We start from the raw sequence: 21,394 nt of genomic DNA, 5'->3' as shown, positions 1-21,394 counted from the left end.
TCTATCACGGACAGGGAGATGGGGGAACGCTGACTTTGGTCCATGATGAATAAAACCCTCCTTTGACATTTGGGAGACTAGATTTCTCTCTTCGAAGGACGTGAACTTCTTTGCTGTTAACCTGACCGTGTGTTTTGCATCCTTGATTTTAGGTTGGCACCTGGAGGAAATCCCTTTTTTTTTCAGAAAGCAAAGGATTTTTATTTTCCTCCCAAGAAGCAACTGATCGATTTTTTTTCCTGCTAAAGAGATTTGGCGGAGAAAAGGAGGCCAAAGATGAAGAGACAAATTTTGGTTGCCTTTTTCCTAGCTTTCATCTTGCAGAACGGGACTTGCAATGGAATCAAGTGGCTGTAAGTTTTTTTTCTGTCTTTTTTTTTGTTTTTTAATTAAAAATCTATCCAGGTCTTGTGTTCTAGGGTGACCATATGAAAAGGAGGACCGGGCTCCGGTATCTTTAACAGTTGTATTGAAAAGGGAATTTCAGCAGGTGTCATTTGTATATATGGAGAACCTGGTGAAATTCCCTCTTCATCACAACAGTTAAAGCTGCAGGAGCTATACTAGAGTGACCAGATTTAAAAGAGGGCAGGGCTCCTGCAGCTTTAACTGTGGTGATGAAGAGGGAATTTCACCAGGTTCTCCATATATACAAATGACACCTGCTGAAATTCCCTTTTCAATGCAACGGTTAAAGATGCAGGAGCCCTGTCCTCCTTTCCATAGGGTCACCCTAGTGTTGCCATAACATTGTTGGGGGAGGATAGATATGTGATTTTGCCACACACTTTGGCCAAATAACCAGAGGCATGTGATACAGAGTGGGCAAATCAAATCCAAATTATTTCTAATGGGTGCAGCTCCTTTGTTATTCACATATATACCCCATTCATGTGTAAATCATAGAATCATAGAATCATAGAATAGCAGAGTTGGAAGGGGCCTACAAGGCCATCGAGTCCAACCCCCTGCTCAGTGCAGGAATCCACCCTAAAGCTTCCCTGACAGATGCTTGTCCAGCTGCCTCTTGAAGGCCTCTAGTGTGGGAGAGCCCACAACCTCCCTAGGTAACTGATTCCACCGTCGCACTGCTCTAACAGTCAGGAAGTGTGTGTGAAGGGTTGGGCAGCAGCCTAGTTTTAATATGAAAAGGGCTACACAGGTGAGGGGAATCCACATCTTGAATATTATTATTTTTTTAATGTCCCACCTGGACATATGTTTACATATGTATCAGATTTCTTCCCCATCTGGCTTTTGGGTAAGAGAAGACTGGTCAAATCTTGAAAGGCTGACTTTTCCCATTCGCTACCAATTGTCAAGAAATGTCACTCAACTCAGCGGTTTACGTGCCAAATCTTTGGCTGCTTTTATTGTGCCGCAGGCCGCAAGTTGTAACCGTGATTACCGTGACAACGCATTTCGTTTGGTCCCGTTGTGTCAGCTTGCAAGATGGATTCAGGACAAATAAAGTGAAGGACTTCTTCACACAGCACATAGTTAAACTATGGAATTCACAACCACAAGATGTAGCGATGGCCACCAATTTGGATGGCTTTAAAAGGGGGTTGGATGAATTCCTGGAGGAGAAGGCTGTCCATGGCTACTAGTCCTGATGGCTAAGGGCAGCCTCCAGTACCCAAGGCAGTAAGCCTGTGTGCACCAGTTGCTGGGGAACATGGGTGGGAGGGTGCTGTTGCACCATGTCCTGCTTGTTCATCCCTGGATGACAGCTGGTCGGCCACTGTGTGAACAGAGTGCTGGACTAGATGGACCTTCGGTCTGATCCAGCATGACTCTTCTCATGTCCTTCTGTGAGTTTGATCTGTCATTATGGGTATTGTATCTCTGTACTTCTGTCACAGCCGATGGCTGATCTGAAAACAAAACTGAACAGAATTGAACGGGTGAGGAGAGCTGAATCGTCACCCGTTCCCAGACTTACCCCTCCGCCCTCCCTTGCTTCAGGCACTGATTTCCCCCTCCTGGGATCATCTGCTCCAAGATCAGGGCTGACCAATTCCTTGAAGGTTGGAGCAGGGATTTGCCATCTCACTTGGCCAATTGAGGGCAGGGAGAGGAACACCCCCTCGGAAATTATATTCACTCCTCCTCCTCCAACATGGGCTGCAGACCATGTCGGAGTGCAGACCTTGCAGGCCGAACGACGGGGTGGGTGGGGTGCACACATTGCATCAGTGAAAGACCCTTGGGTGGGGCAGGCTATGAGAAAGAATAATATAACACAGCCCTGTACCAACCCCAAACTAAGCGCATTGCAGGGGTGCATCAAGCTGTAGGTATAGTTGGGCACCTGCCAATGGCCCACACTGCAGGGGGGGGCATTGACAAGAGCCTCCTGGTGTTGCCCCTCTTCTTCACGAGACTGCAGGAGGTGTGTCCGTTTGTCCAGGCTTCTTCCCTCTTCCCCACGAGTATCAGGGAACAGTAGAGGGAAGGAATCATAGAATCACAGAATAGCAGAGTTGGAAGGGGCCTACAAGGCCATCACGGGGACTCAGCTGTGACCAGCCCAGACTATCGGGCTAACGTAGAAACGGCCTCACCTGCAGAAACCTAGGAGGTGTTGCTGTTTGGTAACATGGAGATCTCTGAGCTCTGTCTGCTAAATTTCCGCCTGTCAGGCTGTTGGAAGCACCTGTGCAGAGCCAGGGTTTTCTGTTTTAAACCTGAGCTTAAAGCAAGCTTATTGCGGGGGGGGGGGGGAACACACACGTTGGCCCCGCAGAAGAAGCCCCCTCCCCGCTCTCGATTCAGCCTGCTTGGCTCACTCCTCGGCTTGGGCCTCACTTCAGCTTGTGTTTAGCGTTACGCTTTGTCATCCGGATTATGGGCTTAAAAGTTAAGCGCGGGTTCTTAGAGCGTTTGAGGCTCGGGTGAGAGGCCGAGGCCTGGGCGGAGCCCCCCAGTGAGCGGAGCTCATGTCAGGCCTTTGGAAGAGGGCTAGCGGGGGAGAGGAATTCAGACTGGAGCATCCCTGGGAAAGTCGGCTTGCTAACGGACGCACCGCTGCCTTTACCGCCTCCCTCTCTTCCAATCAGCATGCCAGCTCGCCAGCTAACTTGCTTTTCCTGGCCCGGATCCGTGCGCCCGCCTCGCCAGCATGCTGTTCTTAAGGTAGGGTGACTACATGGAAAGGAGGACAGGGCTCCTGCATCTTTGACAGTTGCATAGAAAAGGGAATTTCAGCAGGTGTCATTTGTATGCATGCAGCACCTGGTGAAATTCCCTCTTCATCACAACAGTTAAAGCTGCAGGAGCCCTGTCCTCCTTTTCATAGGGTCACCCTACTTAAGGCGTTTTTTAATGCCTTAAATTTTGAATGCATTTTTTAAACCCTTAATACTTAAGGCATTAAGGGCTCAAGTTAAAGGAAGCCAGATTCCAGCTGGACATCAGGAAAAACTTCCTGACTGTTAGAGCAGCACGACAATGGAATCAGTTACCTAGGGAGGTGGTGGGCTCTCCCACACTAGAGGCCTTCAAGAGGCAGCTGGACCACCGTCAGGGATGCTTTAGGGTGGATTCCTGCATTGAGCAGGGGGTTGGACTCAATGGCCTTGTAGGCCCCTTCCAACTCTGCTATTCTATGATCCTATGATTCTATGATTCATTTCCACCTTCGGAGCTGCACGGTGCCTGCGTGTCTGGCAAAGTATCGCGAGAGATCCCGGAATTTCCACAACTTCTTGCGATGCTTTGCCCGACCTTGCACGGGTGCCGTCTGGCTTCTGAAGGCAGAAACGCCTTACGGGAAGCGTGCTGGCCATGCAGGTGTGTGTATCCGGGCCAGGAAAAATAAGCTGCCCGGCTAGCAAGCCAGGCAAGTAAGGCCAGCTGGGATGGGTGGTGCACTAGCGGGATGGGCACACAGAGGTGCACAGGCGAGCGAACGGCTGCTTCGTGGTCCTGCCGGCTGCCTGAAGGGCAGGTGACCAACAGGACCAAGAAGTGACATTGGAGTGGGAGAGTGACACTTTCCATACTTCACCACCTGCTGTGCCCACTTCCTAACGCTTCATGGTAGGGCTGGCTCTGTAACCAGCACTTTGAATTCTGCCCGGAAACAAGCTGGTAGCCAGTGAAGCTGCTGTAATAAAAGACCTGCCTGCTCCCTGTAACTGGCCCTGGTTAACAGGCTGACCCAGGACCTGCTGAAGTTTCTGAACAGTGTTCAAAGGCAGCCCCATGGAGAGTGTGTTACAGTAGTCTAAAAGGGATGCAACTAAGGGATGCATGACTGCGGTCGGATGGCATCCCATCAGGGTTTGTTTGTTTTTAAATAAAAATAAATAAATAAATAAATAGTAGATGTGTGGGTGAGATTCTTTTTGGGGAACTCTGCACTCCTGACAAAATTGCACGCACGGTCTGAAGGTGCTCCTAATCCTCAATTTTTGCGGGGCTAATCGCAGTTTCGGGTGAAGGAGGCTTTTCGTCAGGACCAAGGTGGCCCACAACGGATTATTGATGAACGATAGATGTCCCGCATGTTAATTTTAATGTAAAAGCAGCCATGAGGAATTCCAGACTGTGTTGGGAAAGTGGTGTGTGTATGGGTGAGGGATTGGGGGTGTTGAACACCCCCCCCGGGTGCTGTTACCCCAATGTAAATGTCGTATTTAATTGTTTATTTAAAGTATTTTTTTTATGCTGCACCTAAGTCAAAATTGCTCCCCAATTCAACCAGACAGTCCCTTCCTGCAGGCTTACAATCTAAACAGACACGACACACAAGGAAAGAGGAATGCGGAGGGAAGAGGGGAATGATGTAATTCTTTCAGCAGGGTAGGTGTAATGGGCCTGCTTCCCCTGTCATCTGCTAACACACTGTTCTGATTTCGCTTCTTATGTTGCCTTTGGAGGCGATATGTGGAGCACATCTCCGTTAAGAAATGTTTTTTGGGTGCTGGCACGTGCAGCAATTATACCGCTTTCCCTAGGATCACAAGAGGTTAAATTTCTGTTGTGGGCGTGGGGGGGGGGGGATAGCAGTTGCATCTGGTCTGTCATGCGCCCACATGTAAGTAGCGCACACACATGGACACCACATGTGAATAGGAACAGCCACATCTGTTGCAAGATTAACCATTGTATTAAAGCGCAAGTAAGACCTGCAACAAAATGTCGCAGTATGAAGCGCTCCTGTTCTGCACTCCAGCCAGCTAGGCCCTTTTTTAGGATGCTCCATTCTGTTGCTCTTCCCCTCTGGTTTCTGTGCCCTGTACTGAGCATGCTCAGTACTCTATGACCCTGTTTGGATAACACATTAAGCCACGGTTGTTAAGCATTTGCTACACCCCCCCCAAATGCCCCCCATTTCTTCTGTGAAATGGTCGAGAAGATGAAAGACGTATATTCCGTTGTGAGCGGATTTGACTCTCGAACCACAGCCCCAATGCATGCTTTTTTCTGTTGTTGTTGTTGTTGTTGTTGTTGTTTTAGACCAGTGGATCCCAAAGTGGGCGGTACTGCCCCCCTGGGGGCAGTGGGGTTACATAGGGGGCGTTAAGAGGCAAGGGGGCAGCAGGGGGGTGCTTGAGGTGGTCTTTTCCATACCAGCAGTTTTGGTTACAGAAGGAAATTTCTGGTCGCTATCCTGCACTATTTAGAGTGGTTCAGAAGCTCCTGGTTGCATTTCCAACATCATATTTGGTGGAATGTGGTTGTAGTGTGGTCTGCCTGCTTCTCTCCAAGCAAAGAAATCGACTCCACTTAACGGGCTCAAGTTAAAGGAAGCCAGATTCCAGCTGGACATCAGGAAAAACTTCCTGATAGTTAGAGCAGTACGACAATGGAAGGAGTTCCCTAGGGTGGTGGTGGGCTCTCCCACATTAGAGGCCTTCAAGAGGCAGCTGGACAAGCATCTGTCAGGGATGCTTTAGGGTGGATTCCTGCATTGAGCAGGGGGTTGGACTTGATGGCCTTGTAGGCCCCTTCCAACTCTCCTATTCTATGATTCTATGGATTCTATGATTCTACACCAAGCAGGATATTGCACTATGAAAGCAGCATGAAAGTGGTATATAAAAGGCAGGAGCCACACCAAGCAGGATATAGAGGTATGAAAACAGCATATGGTATGCATCAGTGCGCCCCAACAGTTGTCAGTGCATTTCAGTACTGCCATAAAGCAGTAGTGTGGCTCCTGCCTTTTATATATACCGCTTTCATAGTGCAATATCCTGCTTGGTGTAGATGTGGCCTATGACTCCAGATTACTAAATGTGGTGATTTAAGACTCACGTTAAGTGACTTTAAACCAGACCTTGGGAAACTGGTATCACTTCATCAAACCCATCCATCACATTAACAATTTACAGAATAGCGAGGTACTCTACCCTAGTTACTAAATGTGCTATCTAATATTCTTGCTAAATGACTATCAGACTTTGAAAAGATGAGATCACTGGATCAAGTTCATCAATTACGTTTAATTGAATAAACTAAAAAAAATGTAATTGGATTTTGGATAAATATTCAAGTATTATCTTCCTTAGTGGGTCGTTGAAAACCGCTATTCTGAATAATGATTTTTATAGTGTAGGGTAGGGGGCACTGGGCATGTGTTTGTGGAACCAAGGGGGCGGTGACCTGAACAAGTTTGGGAACCACTGTTTAAGACTAATCACCGCTGAAGTTGATTTGACTTACTTCTGTGTGAACGCAGAGAGGATCGGGCCCGACAGGTCTCTGGGACATGTTAGGAGAGGTGGTGGTCAAAAAATGGTTTTCAGGGGAGCCACTAGAGGGAGCTCTTTGCAACACCACATCTTGCACGCCAACAAGTCACTTTCGACATTATTAGTTGGTATCAAGCCAGGGATTTTTTTTAAAAAAAGAAAACAAAGCAATATTGGTTAAACTGCACATATCTCCCACCACTACATTTTTGTCCTCGCCTTGTTTTTATGAATAACTTCAATAGATTTTTCCGGAAATTTCAGCAGAACAATGGCCTCCAGGCAGGCTTCCCCCAACCTGGCGTCTTCCAGATGTGACAGCCTGCAATTCCCAATGTTTCCAGCTCAGCAATTCCTTGCCGGCTGAGAATGATGGGAATTGTAGGCCACACATCTGAAGGGCTCCAGGTTGGGAAAGGCTCGGCAAAGACCTGTCTTGGGGCAAAAAGTATTTTGATAGCATTCCAGGGAATTTGGCCAATCCCTGGCAATGTGGTGAGGTGCTCTTCAATGGGACGACCAGATGTGCATGACAGTTTGTCAGTCACTGCCCATCTTCCCCTCTGGTGAGCATCTTCTGGGAGTTGTTGGACACCTTCCAGAGCACTGGTCTCCAGCCGGTGGGCTCAGTGCCCAAATTATTGAGAGGGATATGGGGGAAAGGTTCTTAATGAAATCTACAAGCCACACCAGCGGACCCCATCCAGTTTTAGCCATGCCGTGCATCCTGGCACTTGTAGCCTTCTTAAAAAGCCATACTGAAGGGGTCTGGATCCCCTCCAGAGCCCGTGTAAATCAAGCACTGGGTGGGTTGAAGGCCTGACCTTAACCTAAGGTGGGTTGAACCACCACCTTTTAAAATACTTCAAAAAAAGTTTGTGAGAGGAAGGCAGAATTGTGGCATGGGTGGGTTAATAGAACCCCTGTTTTGTATGCAGAGGGTCCTAGATCCAACTCCTGACATCTCCGGCTAAGACAAGGAAAGACTCAGGAATGCCACTGCTGATCAGTCTAGATCAGGGTTGGGTGACTTGTGGTTCTCCAGATAGAATCATAGAATCATAGATTAGCAGAGTTGGAAGGGGCCTACAAGGCCATCGAGTCCAACCCCCTGCTCAATGCAGGAATCCACCCTAAAGCATCCCTGACAGACCGCTGTCCAGCTGCCTCTTGAAGGCCTCCAGTGTGGGAGAGCCCACCACCTCCCTAGGTCATTGGTTCCATTGTTGTACTGTTCTAACATGTTTGGGCCTACAACTCCCACCATCCCTAGTCAGGATACTCGGTGGTGAAAGTTTGTGGGAGTTGTAGAACAAAAGTGCTGTGGGGCCACCCCTGGCATAGACCATGCTGGTTGGGGATGTAAGCATTTTGTGTGTGTGTGTGCACAGCCTTTGGTTGATGGGGTTGGCGAAGTGCATCGCATGCTTTGGAAAAGTACGTATTTTGCTGTATTCTGGTTTGTGTTTAGGTTTGGGTAGGGTGACCATTAGGGTGAGCACATGAAAAGGAAGACAGGGCTCTTATATCTTTAACAGTTACATAGAAAAGGGGATTTCAGCAAGTGTCATTTGTATATATGGAGAACCTGGTGAAATTCCCTCTTCATCACAACAGTTAAAGCTGCAGGAGCTATACTAGAGTGACCAGATTTAAAAGAGGGCAGGGCACCTGCATGCATTAACTGTTGTGATGAAGAGGGAAGTTCACCAGGTTCTCCATATATACAAATGACACCTACTGAAATGCCCTTTTTAATAAAACTGTTAAAGACACAGGAGCCCTGTCCTCTTTTTCATATGGTCACCCTAGGCTTGATATTTGCTGATATAGTCAGTTTGCATGAAAAAGTGGACTCAATGCATTTCTCATCCATCCCTAGCTGGGATGGGAAGGCGTATGCTTTGTGAATGAAGCTATAGCACCTGTCTTGCAGGTAGCAATTTGATTCCTGCCACCTCCAATTACAAGGATCTCATCATGGAGCGGGTGATGGGAAATCCCCCTCCTCTCTCTGAGACCGTGGAAAGCTGCCACCAGTCACAGGAGACATTCCTGGGCTAGATGGACAAAAGGTCTATCCTGATATAAAAAGCAAAAGAGTCATACGTGGTCCTATGTTCCAAGTAGTACTTGTCTATCTTCCAAGTGCCTTTTGCACTCCTTGGGAAGAATGCTGGAGAGAAGGAGCAGATTTATGCCTCTTGGGAAGGGTCCATAGCTCACAGACTTCGTGTTACAAAAAGGCCCATGTTCTACCTCCAATATCTCCTAGTCAAAGGGCTTGAGAAGCTGGGCAAGGAAAGCTCTCTGCCTGAGACCTCAGAGAGGCAGATAAACTGGCCTTCGTCAACTTGGATGCTCTGTAGGCACTGTTGCCTTACAACTCCCATCATCCCCAGTCAGCATGGCCAGTGGTCAGGGCTAATGGGAGTTGCCAGCAACCTCGTCTAGAGGGAACCAGTTTAGGGAAGGCTGGAGTAGACAGTCTAGCCTATCTGGACCAATTCTCTGATTCTATAAGGCCAGGGGCGTATGGATTCTTGTCTGAGTTTCACAGGTTGTCAGGTGCCTTTTGCTCCGTGATTCGCCTATTGAAATAAAGATTTTTTTTTTCAATTTCTGAATTTGCACAAATGCAAATTTGCACAAAAATCCACACATGCACAAATCCCCCCCCCCCTGCATTAATTTTGCATGTTTCACACTTTAGCCTATTAGGGAAAATGTGCATCTCTGGCCAGTTTTTTTTTTAAATTGCACTTTTTTTTATGACACAGTTTGCGTAAAATCCCTCACGGTTAGGAAAATAGTTTGCAAGTCCACAGACTCCACCCGACAAGAGTTATTCTGCTATGGAGTTTGCAGATTAAATTCATAAAAATCTGAAGTCATTTGGCTTCATTGCAGAGTTCTCTGACGTTTATATGTGTGGGTTGGCCTTCCAGGTAATAGCCGAGGCAATCAGAAATCTCAGGTAGCAGAGCCCAGAAAGACCTTTCTCTGCCTGAGATACCTGGAGAGATGCTGCTAGCCGGTGTACCACAGTACTGGCAAAATAAACTGAAAGCTTTGTACTTTCATATATGTGGACAGGAGATCCAGACAATCAGGAACCCCAGGCAGCAGTGCTCAGAAAGATGTCTCTCTGTGCCTGTGTTGCTGGAAAGCTGCTACCAGGATGGTTAGCACTGTCCTAGATGAGCCAGCAATCTACCTCAGGATAAGATAGCTTTGGGCATTCAAATAAGTGGGCTGAGGGTCCGGATAATCAGGAACCCCAGGCAGCAGTGCTCAGAAAGATGCCTCTCTGTGCCTGTGTTGCTGGAAAGCTGCTACCAGGCAGGCTAGTTAGCACTGTCCTAGATGGGCCAGCAATCTACCTTAGGATAAGATAGCTTTGGGCATTCAAATAAATGGGCTGGGGGTCCAGACAGTCAGGAATCCCAGGCAGCAGTGCTCAGAAAGATGCCTCTCTGTGCCTGTGTTGCTGGAAAGCTGCTACCAGGCAGGCTAGTTAGCACTGTCCTAGATGGGCCAGCAATCTACCTTAGGATAAGATAGCTTTGGGCATTCAAATAAGTGGGCTGAGGGTCCGGACAATCAGGAACCCCAGGCAGCAGTGCTCAGAAAGATGCCTCTCTGTGCCTGTGTTGCTGGAAAGCTCCTACCAGGCAGGCTAGTTAGCACTGTCCTAGATGGGCCAGCAATCTACCTCAGGATAAGATAGCTTTGGGCATTCAAATAAATGGGCTTGGGGGTCCAGACAATCAGGAATCCCAGGCAGCAGTGCTCAGAAAGATGCCTCTCTGTGCCTGTGTTGCTGGAAAGCTGCTACCAGGCAGGCTAGTTAGCACTGTCCTAGATGGGCCAGCAATCTACCTTAGGATAAGATAGCTTTGGGCATTCAAATAAATGGGCTTGGGGGTCCAGACAGTCAGGAATCCCAGGCAGCAGTGCTCAGAAAGATGCCTCTCTGTGCCTGTGTTGCTGGAAAGCTGCTACCAGGCAGGCTAGTTAGCACTGTCCTAGATGGGCCAGCAATCTACCTTAGGATAAGATAGCTTTGGGCATTCAAATAAATGGGCTTGGGGGTCCAGACAATCAGGAATCCCAGGCAGCAATGCTCAGAAAGATGCCTCTCTGTGCCTGTGTTGCTGGAAAGCTGCTACCAGGCAGGCTAGTTAGCACTGTCCTAGATGGGCCAGCAATCTACCTCAGGATAAGATAGCTTTGGGCATTCAAATAAATGGGCTTGGGGGTCCAGACAGTCAGGAATCCCAGGCAGCAGAGCTCAGGAAGATGCCTCTTCTTGCCTGACACCTTGGAGAGTCAGGATAGATGAGACCCACCTAAACGGACCAGTGACGTGGCCGAGCAGGAGGCTGCGTCGCGTGTTCACAGGGCCCTGCAGGGAACAAAAGCTGACAAATGTCCACGGACATGCTGGCCCCTCTGAGCAGCAGCAGCGCCAAGCTCTCGTAGCTGGCATGAACTTCAAGGGGGACGTTCTCCATTTGAATTCAACAAAGCGATGCCTGCCAGTGCCCAGGGAGAGTTTGGCTCAGCGTCGTTCGGTAGCACTTCATATTTTACATTTGACTTGTTTAGCCGGCTGTCTTCAGGTCGTCGCGCTCCAGAATAACTCGACGGCCTTCGGTGCGCTTACGCGAGAGTTTTGGAAGCCTGCAGCGTTGGCTGGCTGAACAAAGACCATTGTCTTGCTTTATACGTTCCCCGTGCGAGTTGACAAGGCCAGGAGAGCCAGCTTGGTTCCTTTCGTTCTGGTCCAGCGGACAAACATTGTCCCTGTTTGTGAAAAGTCTGGCTGCCCTTCTGATGTTTTCCCTGCTGGAAAATCCGAACGGCGTGCCAGGGAGAGTAAGAGCGGGGCAGTACATTCTGTTTGCTTAGACCTTGTTCGCGCATTTTGGTTTGGGTTGTATATCCCACGCTCTTTGGCTCCACAGAGGGGGAATTTGCCGTTGCTTCCCAACTAATACAAACCTTGAAAAGCTGAGCCTGCAAGTTAAAAAGAAAAAGAAAGGGGAAAACACACACACACGCACACACACACACACAATCTGAACGCAAAGTGAAGAGTGCTTCATGCAGAGAGGTGACGGTGAACCTCTTCTGGAGGGCAACTTATTCTTCAGAGTCCCTGCATTGTGAGCAATTGAAATGAGCCAATCACATCCAAGGAACTTAAGGAAGGAAACAAGGACAGGGCAATAGACCAGAGGTGGGCAAAAGGTACATCTTCAGATTTTTTTGGACTTCATCTCCCAGAATCCTCTACCAGTATAGCCAATGGTCAGGAATGCTGGGAGTTGAAGTCCAAAGCATCTGGAGAGCTACTTTCTGCCCGTGCTTAGAGGAGATCATGCAGACAAAGAGTGGGCAGACTCTTCCTGAGTGGCTACTTTGGACCAATCTTTAATAATTTAATTGGTTAGTTTTTTTGCAGCACACTAAGCAGTTATCGTGTGACACTGGGATGTTCTCTCCACATGATTGATGTACAGCGCAAGCCTGTACACTTCTGCTCTGAAATAAGTCCTAGGGGGCCCATGGTTTTAACCACAGTGAATAAGGTTTTGCTTTATTCACTATAGTTAAAGCCATGGTTTAAGGTGTCTTCTGAACACAGCCTGGCTTTCTGGCTTTACCACCGTGGTTAAAGCCATAGTTTAAGGTGTCTTCTGAATGGGGCCTCTGGCCATAGCTAGACCTAAGGTTTATCCCTGGATCGTCCAGGGCTCAAACCTGTTCATCTAGGTGACACACAGGGGATCCAGTGCTCAGGCAGGGGCGAACCCTGGATGATCCCAGGATAAACCTTAGGTCTAGCTGTGGCCTTTGAGGGCTTTGCTAGACCTACCTGAAAACCGGTGCTTCAGGCACGGCGAGGCCGTGCTACAATTAGCACAGGCTGTCGCACCTATCTACATGTCAGACGCGACAAAGTCCCGTTGCGTCCGCCTTTTTGTTGTTGTTGTTGTTAAAGGGGCGCACCACCGAAAAGGTAAGTTTTTTTTTTAAAAAAAAAAAATAGGGTCCCCCCCGTCCCCATCCCCCGATTCCCCTGGCCTGCGATCCCCCCGTCCCCACTTCCTGTGTCCTGCCGCGGCGGCAGCGCCGATGTCCCCAGCCATTCTGTTCCGCTGTCGGCCTGCAGGATATGGCGACAGCAGGCATTACAGGACGGACATGGCGACAACAGGAAACGCTGGCTGGGGACAGCGGCGGGGCAGCGGCAGGACACAGGAGGTGGGGACAGGGGGGGATCACAGGCCAGGGGAGGTCGTGTGTGTGGGGGAATCGGGGGATGGGGACGGGAGCACTGTGGCCCATCCGCCACTTTTCCCAGCTACTTGTGCGTAAGTGCGGTAGCCGGGAAAAGCAGCAGAACGGTCCACATGCCCGCGGTGCCGGCCTCAGCCTGCGGGAAAAACCGGGCTAAATGGGGTTTCACTTACCCCGCGCCCAGGGAGGTTTCACCCCTGCCTGACCCCGGGATCCCCCTTGCATATGTATTTTTTCTTTTTTGTCTGTAACTGTTACGTCTGGTCGGTTGCAAGGTCTTGTCCATACGAATGGTTCTGTCCCGGTATATTTTATGACCTGCGTTTTCCAAGATTGTTTCGGGTGAGTATGTAGAGTATGGTGTAGGTTGTTTGATGAGGTTGAATTTGAAGGTCAGTTGTTGGTGAACAATTTTTGACACTGCATTGTGTTTGTCCATATATTATTATACTGAGGTGGAAACCGTATCACACGTGTTACTGTTCTGTAGATTTTACCAAGGGGCTAGGAATGATTTTCTGAACCCCATTTTACGATCTTTTCCTGGTCACCCAACTGAATTCTTAACGTCCCTTTTACTTCGGAACTCAGACAAATCAATCACTGAGCAAGTGGCCAAGTTTTTGAATTTGGCCATTTCTATTAGATCCTCTGTGATTACTTGTCTTTTTAATAGCTAATTGTATGCTCAGTCCTTTTATATGTAATTTTTGTTGGAATGGTCTATTGGCTGCAATAAACTGTTGTTGTTGTTGTTGTTGTTAAGGCAAATCTTTGATTTTGATGCTGATGTGTTTACTGAAGTTGGTTTTAACTGGGGGCACGGTGCTGTTTATTTCTTAGAATCATAGAATCATAGAACAGCAGAGTTGGAAGGGGCCTACCAGGCCATCGAGTCCAACACCCTGCTCGATGCAGGAATCCACCTTGCGTGTGTGTGTGTGTGTGTTTAATTGATTTGTTTTTTAATGTTTTAATTACGATTTTACATCAGAAGTGCCCTGATGCTGGATCGGACCAAGGGTCCATCTAGTCCAGCACTCTGTTCACACAGGGGCCAACCAGCCATTGGCCAGCGATGAACAAGCAGGACATGGTGCATTCTATTTGTATTTTATTTTGTTGCTATTGGTTACTTTGAGCCCAACTTGTAATGGAAAGGTGTGTGGGAGGGGGAGTTATAAATCAATAAAATAAAAAATTAAATAGCCACTCTATTCAAAATGTGGAAAGCTACCCTAGCTGCATTAGTTTTTTAGGATTGCCCCACTTTCTCTCTCTCTCTCTCTCCCCACGCCCCCCGGCCCTGCCAGCCGCTTCAACTTTGGGCACCTCTTTGTACAAACTGAACCTGCCGTTTTCTATTACTGGGGAAATCCTTTCCCAAGCAATACCTGCTGTAGTTTATTCCTGTTTCGGAGAGAATTCATTCAACCAGCCGACAAATCCCACGACACGCGCACAGATCGGGCGTCCTCTGCAATCAAGTGTCTGCTTTCCTGACATTTCTCCTAATGTTTTTTGAAAGCTCCGTCCGGTCTGTATAAATTCAATTTGACGTTTGTTTGTATTATCTCGGGAAGGACCAAAGAGTGGGAATAATTTCTCCCCCCCCCTCTGCTCCCAGTGCAAAGATAAGAATAAAAACCAGCCCCACCTCAAGATGGCAGGCAAAGAGAACTGTAACATAGCTAAATCTTGCTGACTTTAAGGTATCTAAACTTAGATATGGCCCAGGAAACTATGCCCAGTAACTTCAATGGATCATGGAATCATAAAAACATAGAGTAGTAGAGTTGGAAGGTGCCAATAAGGCCATTGAGTCCAACCCCCTGCTCAATGCAGGAATCCACTTCCAAGCATCTCTGACAGATGCTTGTCCAGCTGCCTCTTGAATGCCTCCAGTGTGGGAGAACCCACAACCTCCCTAGGTAATTGGTTCCATCGTCGTATCGCTCGTAACAGTCGGGACGTTTTTCCTGATGTTCAGCCAGAATCTGTCTTCCTGTAACTTGAAGCCGTTATTCCATGTCCTGCACTCTGGGATGATCGAGAATTTGTACTGCCAGATTCCATGCAGTCCTGCTCATGGAAGGATTGTCACACAGAGGAGGGCCAGGATCTCTTCTCTAGCATCCCAGAGTGCAGGACACGGAATAATGGGCTCAATTTACAGGAAGTCAAATTCCGGCTGAACGTCAGGAAAAACTTCCTGACTGTTAGAGCAGCATGACAATGGAGCCAATGGTCTAGGGAGGTGGTGGGCTCTCCCATACTAGAGGCATTCAAGGTGCAGCTGGACAGCCATCTGTCAGGTATGTTTAAGGTGGATTCCTGGATTGGGCAGGGGGTTGGACTTGATGGCCTCATAGGACCCTTCAAACTCCACTATTCTATGATAGCCAGCTGCCCCCGGGAAACCCACAAACAGTACCCTCTTGCACATGTTCCCCAGCAATTGATGCACATATGCTTACCACCTCTGATACTGGAGGTAGCACACAGTCATCAGAGCTAGCCATTGATAGCCTTCTCCACCAGAAATTTATCCAACCCCCTTTTAAAGCCATCCAAATTGGTGACCATCACTACGTCTTGTGGTAGCGAATTCCATAGTTTGATTATGCGCGGTGCAAAGAAGGACTTCCTTTTATCTGTCCTGAATATCCTACCATTCAGCTTCATTGGGTTCTAGTCCTATGAGAGAGGGAGGAAAATGTCTCCCTGGTCCACTTTCTCCGCACCATGCGTCCTTTTGTACACATCTACCGGTGTTTTTCACCATGGCATGAAACGCCTGACCTGCTGATATCTCCACATCAAGCCACAGGTTAGGGGTGGTGCACATGGTAGTCTGACACCCGTTGGGGGCACCAATTTGGGAAAAGCTGCCCCTCCCGTAATGTTTCCTATTACAAAAGCTTTAAAAGCAAGAAGTTCAACTGTGAAAGACGATCAGGAACTACATTTATCTGTCCTGGCCGTCTCCTTGGAGGGTGCCTGACTCAATAAGAAACAGCCCTGCCAAGAGTTGGCTAAAATCCTGTCTTTTGTTTCACCTTTTAAGATTTCTCTCTTTCTGTCATCTTGCAAATCCTCCTTTTCTCCCCCCGGAAAAGTCTGTCCTATTAAAGTGCCATGTTTTTTATCCATAAAAGTTCCCAAGTACGTCCAGGTGTTCTTGAACACCTTTCACTAATGTACTGGGGTCAGCGGTTTATAAGCTCCTTTAGCATTCAGGGTGTTAAATAAACCACCATTCTTCATAATTGCACCCCCACCCCCTTCCCGGTTCTTTTCGCAAATGGTTTCCATTTCACCGGCCAATTTTTCTTCTAAGGAATCGCATGGATTTTTTTTTTTAATCACATAGTTTTATTTATTTATTTTATTTATTTATTACATTTTTATACCGCCCAATAGCCGAAGCTCTCTGGGCGGTTCACAACAATTAAAACCATAATAAAACAACCAACAGGTTAAAAACACCAATACAAAATACAGTATAAAAAGCACAAGCATTTAGTATGGGCCTTCCTAGACGAGGGTTTAGCCCGGGGCGAGGCCCGGGCTCCCTGCTGTGTGTGCAGATGACGCACAGGGGATCCCGGGGTTAGGCCAGGCTAAGTCCTCCCTTGACCCGGGATATCCGGATCCACTTTTGAGCCGGTTTTTCCGCAGACCCGGGCTGAGAACGGGGCTGCGGAAAGTCTAGCAGGTTCTGCGGCTTTTCCTGGCTGCTTGCTTACTCGCGAGTAGCTGGGAGAAGCCGTGCACTGGGCACAGCACTCCATAGGAATGCTGTGCCCATCAGGCCGGGGGCAAGGGAATCATGGGGGGGAGTGATGGGGGCCTGGGGGGAAAGAGTGGACCCGGCAGGAGAGATGGCGGGGGGAAGAGTGGACCCAGGGTGGGGAGATCGCGGCCAGGGGGGGCGGGGGGGCTTCAGACATGGCGAGCAGGGGCGAGCGAGCGGACGGGCGAGCAGGCAAGCGAGGGGGTGAGCAGGTGGGTGGGCGAGTGGGGGTGAGCAGGGGGGCATCAGACATTGTGGGGGGGAAATTGGGGGCAGGGGGAGCAGGGAACCCTTTATTTTTTAAAAAAATGACTTACCTTTTCGTTGGTGCGCTCCTGCACACATGGCCCCTTTAACTTTTTTTTAAAAATGGAGGACGCGACGGGGCTTTCCTTTCCCCGTCGCGTCTGACGTGTGGAAAGGAGCGACAGCTCGCGCTACTTCTAGCACGGGCTGGCTGCTCCTCCCATACGGATTCTGAGGTAGGTCTAGCAAGGCCCTATGTTGCACATAGAAATGCTGATTGGCTTTGCTTACAGCTTTGGCTCAACTCATGAATTTGGGATAGAGTGGGTAGCAGGCATGGCCATGGGTCTCCCTCCACATGCATTATGCTAGAAGATGTGTTAACTAGGAATGTGATCTGCTCCTATTAGAAGCGCAGAAGCAGGAGCGAATTGGCCTGCTCCGCCTTGCCCAGAGGCGGAGTAGAAGTGGACCGCGGACCCCTAGAAGCAAGGCGAAGAGAAGCGACCATTTTTCGGAGCTCCTCTTTCAGGCGGACCGCTCCGATCGCCATCTTGAAACATTTCACCCATAGATAACTGGGTTGTTTTTGAAGCTATTGTTCTGAAAATTCTTGTGCTTAGACAGTTGTGGATGGGGGTCATTTTGAGACTACTCTCACCTCTCTGTGTGGTGCGGGTCGCGCGCTAGAATTTTTTAAAAAGTAGGGTAAAGGCGGGAAAAAGATTACCTTTTTGATTGCTGAGGGGCAGAGTCAACTCCCGGTCATGATCACATGATCCCAAAGTTGGAGGAGGGGATAGGCAAAACGGGTAACTTAGGATTCTGGGAAACTTCTCTTTCTTAGTCTGAACGGACTTTTCCCAGTGTTTTTTAAAACAGTATCCCCACCAAATGCACAAACACAACCTGAAATCATATACTAAGCCAATAATAAGAGATAGAAACACAGCACTGCTACCCACCCTAACTTTGGGGAACAACTGAAAAGATGTGGTGCAAGGGGATGAGCTCCCCTAGGGCATCTCATTGTGGATGTGCCCCCACTCCCTCCTGTACTTGGAAGGCCATCAGAGCCTTCCAAAGAGAGTAACCCGGTGGAGCAATGCCTATCATGAGTTGAAGTGAGCGGTCGACTTCTCTTAGTGGTGGAGTGATGCCTATCATGAGTTGAAGTGACAGTTCCACTTCTTAGCGGTGGAGCAATGGCTTTCATGAGTTGAACTGACAGCCTTGCTTCTTAAAAGACTGGTCACTACTAGGACCAGTCAAATTGGCAGCTGCTTCCCCCTCCCCCGGGCACGTCCCCCTATTACTGGTAAAAGACAGATATAACCTTTTTAAAAAAGTTCTTCTTGTTGTTTATTCAGCAACACTGCTGCTTTTAATTCCACCCCTCCTTCGTTTATTTATTTATTTATTTATTCCATTTTATATGCATTACTGGCTTATCCTTGGCTCACTTCCTTATGCCCCCAGAAATGTCTGCTGCCTGCCTGCCTGCCTTCCCTCTCTCCTCCCCTGCCCGCCTTGCAGGGATGTTGTGTGTGTCTGGCTTTGACTCAGGGGGGAGAAGTCCTTCCTCCGCTCACTTGGAGTTTTGGAAGTTCCAAATCCATTTTTCAAGTGTGGAAGAAGATTCATACTCCCCAATTCATAGCATGTTGGGATTTCCTTTGAAATGGCCCCATTGAGAGGTCTGCAGGTTTACGCCCCGCCAAAAAACAGGGGATGATGGGACTGCCTTGAGTCTCAGCGTGCGGCGTATGTATCCCTGGATAAGCTGTCATGGTGGTGAGTTTGAGGTTTTTTTTTAACGTGCAAATTGACGGAGCTATTGGAAAGGGGTGTGAATGGGTGTTGGATTTTCATAAATTCCCCAAAAATCAGGGGATGATGGGACTGCCTTGAGTCTCGACATGCGTATGTATCCCTGGATAAGCTTTCATGGTGGCGAGTTTGAGGTTTCTAACGTGCAAATTGACGGAGCTATCGAAAGGGGTCTGAATGGGTTGCCCGATTTTCAAAAATTCCCCAAAAATCAGGGGATGATGGGATTGCCTTGAAACTTGGCATCCATGTGGACACGTGGATAAGCTATCATGGTTCCGAGTTTGAGGTTTCTAACGTGCAAATTGATGGAGCTATCGAAAGGGGTGTGACTTAGGGTTATGGGTGGTGCGTTAGAGGTTAGAGCCCCGCCAAAAATCAGGGGATGATGGGACTGCCTTGAGTCTGGGCATCCATGTGGACACATGGATAAGCTGTCATTGTGGCGAGTTTGAGGTTTCTAACGTGCAAATTGACGGAGCTATCCCAAGGGGTCTGAATGGGGTGCCCGATTTTCATAAATTCCCCAAAAATCAGGGGATGATGGGATTGCCTTGAAACTTGGCGTGCGTGTGTATACCCCCATGAGGTGTCATGGTGCCAAACGTGAGGTTTCTAACTTGAACCAAAAAAAAGTTGTTTACTTTTTTAGCTTTCAATGCAACCCTATGGGGGGGGGAAACGGAGCTCCGATCCGGATCCGGAGTTCCGAGCGGAGCGGAGCAGAAATCGGCGGAGCGGGGGCAGGGCGAAGCGGCCTGATCTGAAAATCGCAGATCTGCAAGTGAAGCGGAGCGGGGGGTCCATGCACACCCCTAGTGTTAACTGCTATGAACTGCACTACACTGGGAGTTATAGCTCAATGGCTGTGTGTTGGAGTTGATGCAAACTGATGTGTAAGCATAGGTGTGTGCATGGGGTGTGCTGGAGGTGCCCAGGCACACCCTAATTTCCCAGGGCTGCCTCTGTTTTCCTGCCCCCTTCCCCACTGCTTGAATCAGGGCTTTTTAAGGGAACGCCTCCTCCCGTATGTTCCTGCCTGGACCCTAAGGTCATCCTCAGGGGTCCTTCTCTGCGAGCCCCTGCCAAAGAAAGTGAGGCAGGTGGCTACCAGGAGGAGGGCCTTCTCTGCTGTGGCACCCTGGCTGTGGAATGAGCTCCTTAAGGAGGTTCGCTTGGCACCTACATTATATGCTTTTAGACGCCAGGTAAAGACCTTTTTATTCTCCCAGCATTTTAACAGTCTATAAATACATTTTAACTTGGTGTTTTAAATTTGTAATTTTGCATTGCTGCTGTTTTTATCTGGTTGAGCTTTTATATTGTGTTTTATAGTATGGTTTTATACTGTTGTTTTATACTTTGAATGTTTTTAATTTTTGTGAACCGCCCAGAGAGCTCCAGCTATTGGGCGGCATAGAAATGTAATAAATAAATAAATAAATAAATAAATAAATAAGGAGGACAAGAAGTGCATAATTCCTCCCGATATGTTAATGACAGCTGCCGTAAGGCCCTGGTTGGAGCAGAAAGCACACTTTCCCATCCTCCACTCCAGTTAGGGCCTTTAAGGTGCACACCCTGATGAAATGAGCTGCATACACCTATGTGCGCAAGCTCTCTCTTTGTAGAGTTAACCTGGGGTGGCTCTTCTGCACGTGCAAGTCATGCCTTTATTATTATTATTATTTATTTATTTATTTATTTATTTATTTATTTATATAGCACCATCAATGTACATGGTGCTGTACAGAGTAAAACAATAAATAGCAAGACCCTGCCGCATAGGCTTACATTCTAATAAAATCATAATAAAACAATAAGGGGGGGAAGAGAATGCACCAAACAGGCAGTATAAAAGTCAGAACGAAATCAAGTTTTAAAAGCTTTAGGAAAAAGAAAGGTTTTTAGCTGAGCTTTAAAAGCTGCGATTGAACTTGTGGTTCTCAAATGTTCTGGAAGAGCGTTCCAGGCATAAGGGGCAGCGGAAGAAAATGGACAGAGCTGAGCAAGGGAAGTAGAGGCCCTTGGGCAGGCGAGAAACATGGCATCAGAGGATGCCTTGATGCACCACGGGGATAAAAGATGTGTGAATTGAATAAGAAGAGCCCTGCTGGATCAAACCGAGGGTCCATCTACTCCAGCACTCTGTTTACACAGTGGCCAACTAGCTGTCAACCAGGGACCCACAAGCAGGACACAGGTGCAACAGCACCCTCCCACCCATGTCCCCCAGCAACTAGTGCACACAGGCTTACTGCCTCTGATACTGGATGTAGCACGTAGCCATCAGGGCTATTTGCCATGGATAGCCTTCTCCTCCAGGAATTGATCCAACCCCCTTTTAAAGCCATCCAAATTGGTGGCCATCACTGCATCTTGTGGTAGTGAGTTCCATAGTTTAACTCTGCCCTGTGTGAAGAAGTACTTCCTTTTATTTGTCAATTCCTTTTCTTATAATGCCTATACGTTTCCGAGTCCAATTCAAGGTGCTGGTTTTGACCTATAA

At 48.2% G+C, this 21,394-nt stretch overlaps 1 protein-coding gene across 1 annotated transcript in view; it reads left to right on the top strand.

The window, feature by feature from the left end:
* The first annotated feature begins 264 nt into the window (after positions 1-264).
* The window catches only part of WNT11 (Wnt family member 11), a 45,526-nt gene continuing 24,396 nt past the window's right edge, over positions 265-21,394 (top strand). Inside the window, exon 1 of the mRNA XM_063127275.1 lies at positions 265-353. Within this exon, the coding sequence (XP_062983345.1) occupies positions 277-353 (77 nt within the window). The 5' untranslated portion in view covers positions 265-276. The remainder of the gene's footprint in view (positions 354-21,394) is intronic.

This window comes from Elgaria multicarinata, chromosome 5 (assembly GCF_023053635.1).
Source record: "Elgaria multicarinata webbii isolate HBS135686 ecotype San Diego chromosome 5, rElgMul1.1.pri, whole genome shotgun sequence".
NCBI classification, from domain to species: domain Eukaryota; kingdom Metazoa; phylum Chordata; class Lepidosauria; order Squamata; family Anguidae; genus Elgaria; species Elgaria multicarinata.
Note: the sequence above shows the minus strand (reverse complement) of the source record. Positions and strands in the feature narration are given on the sequence as shown.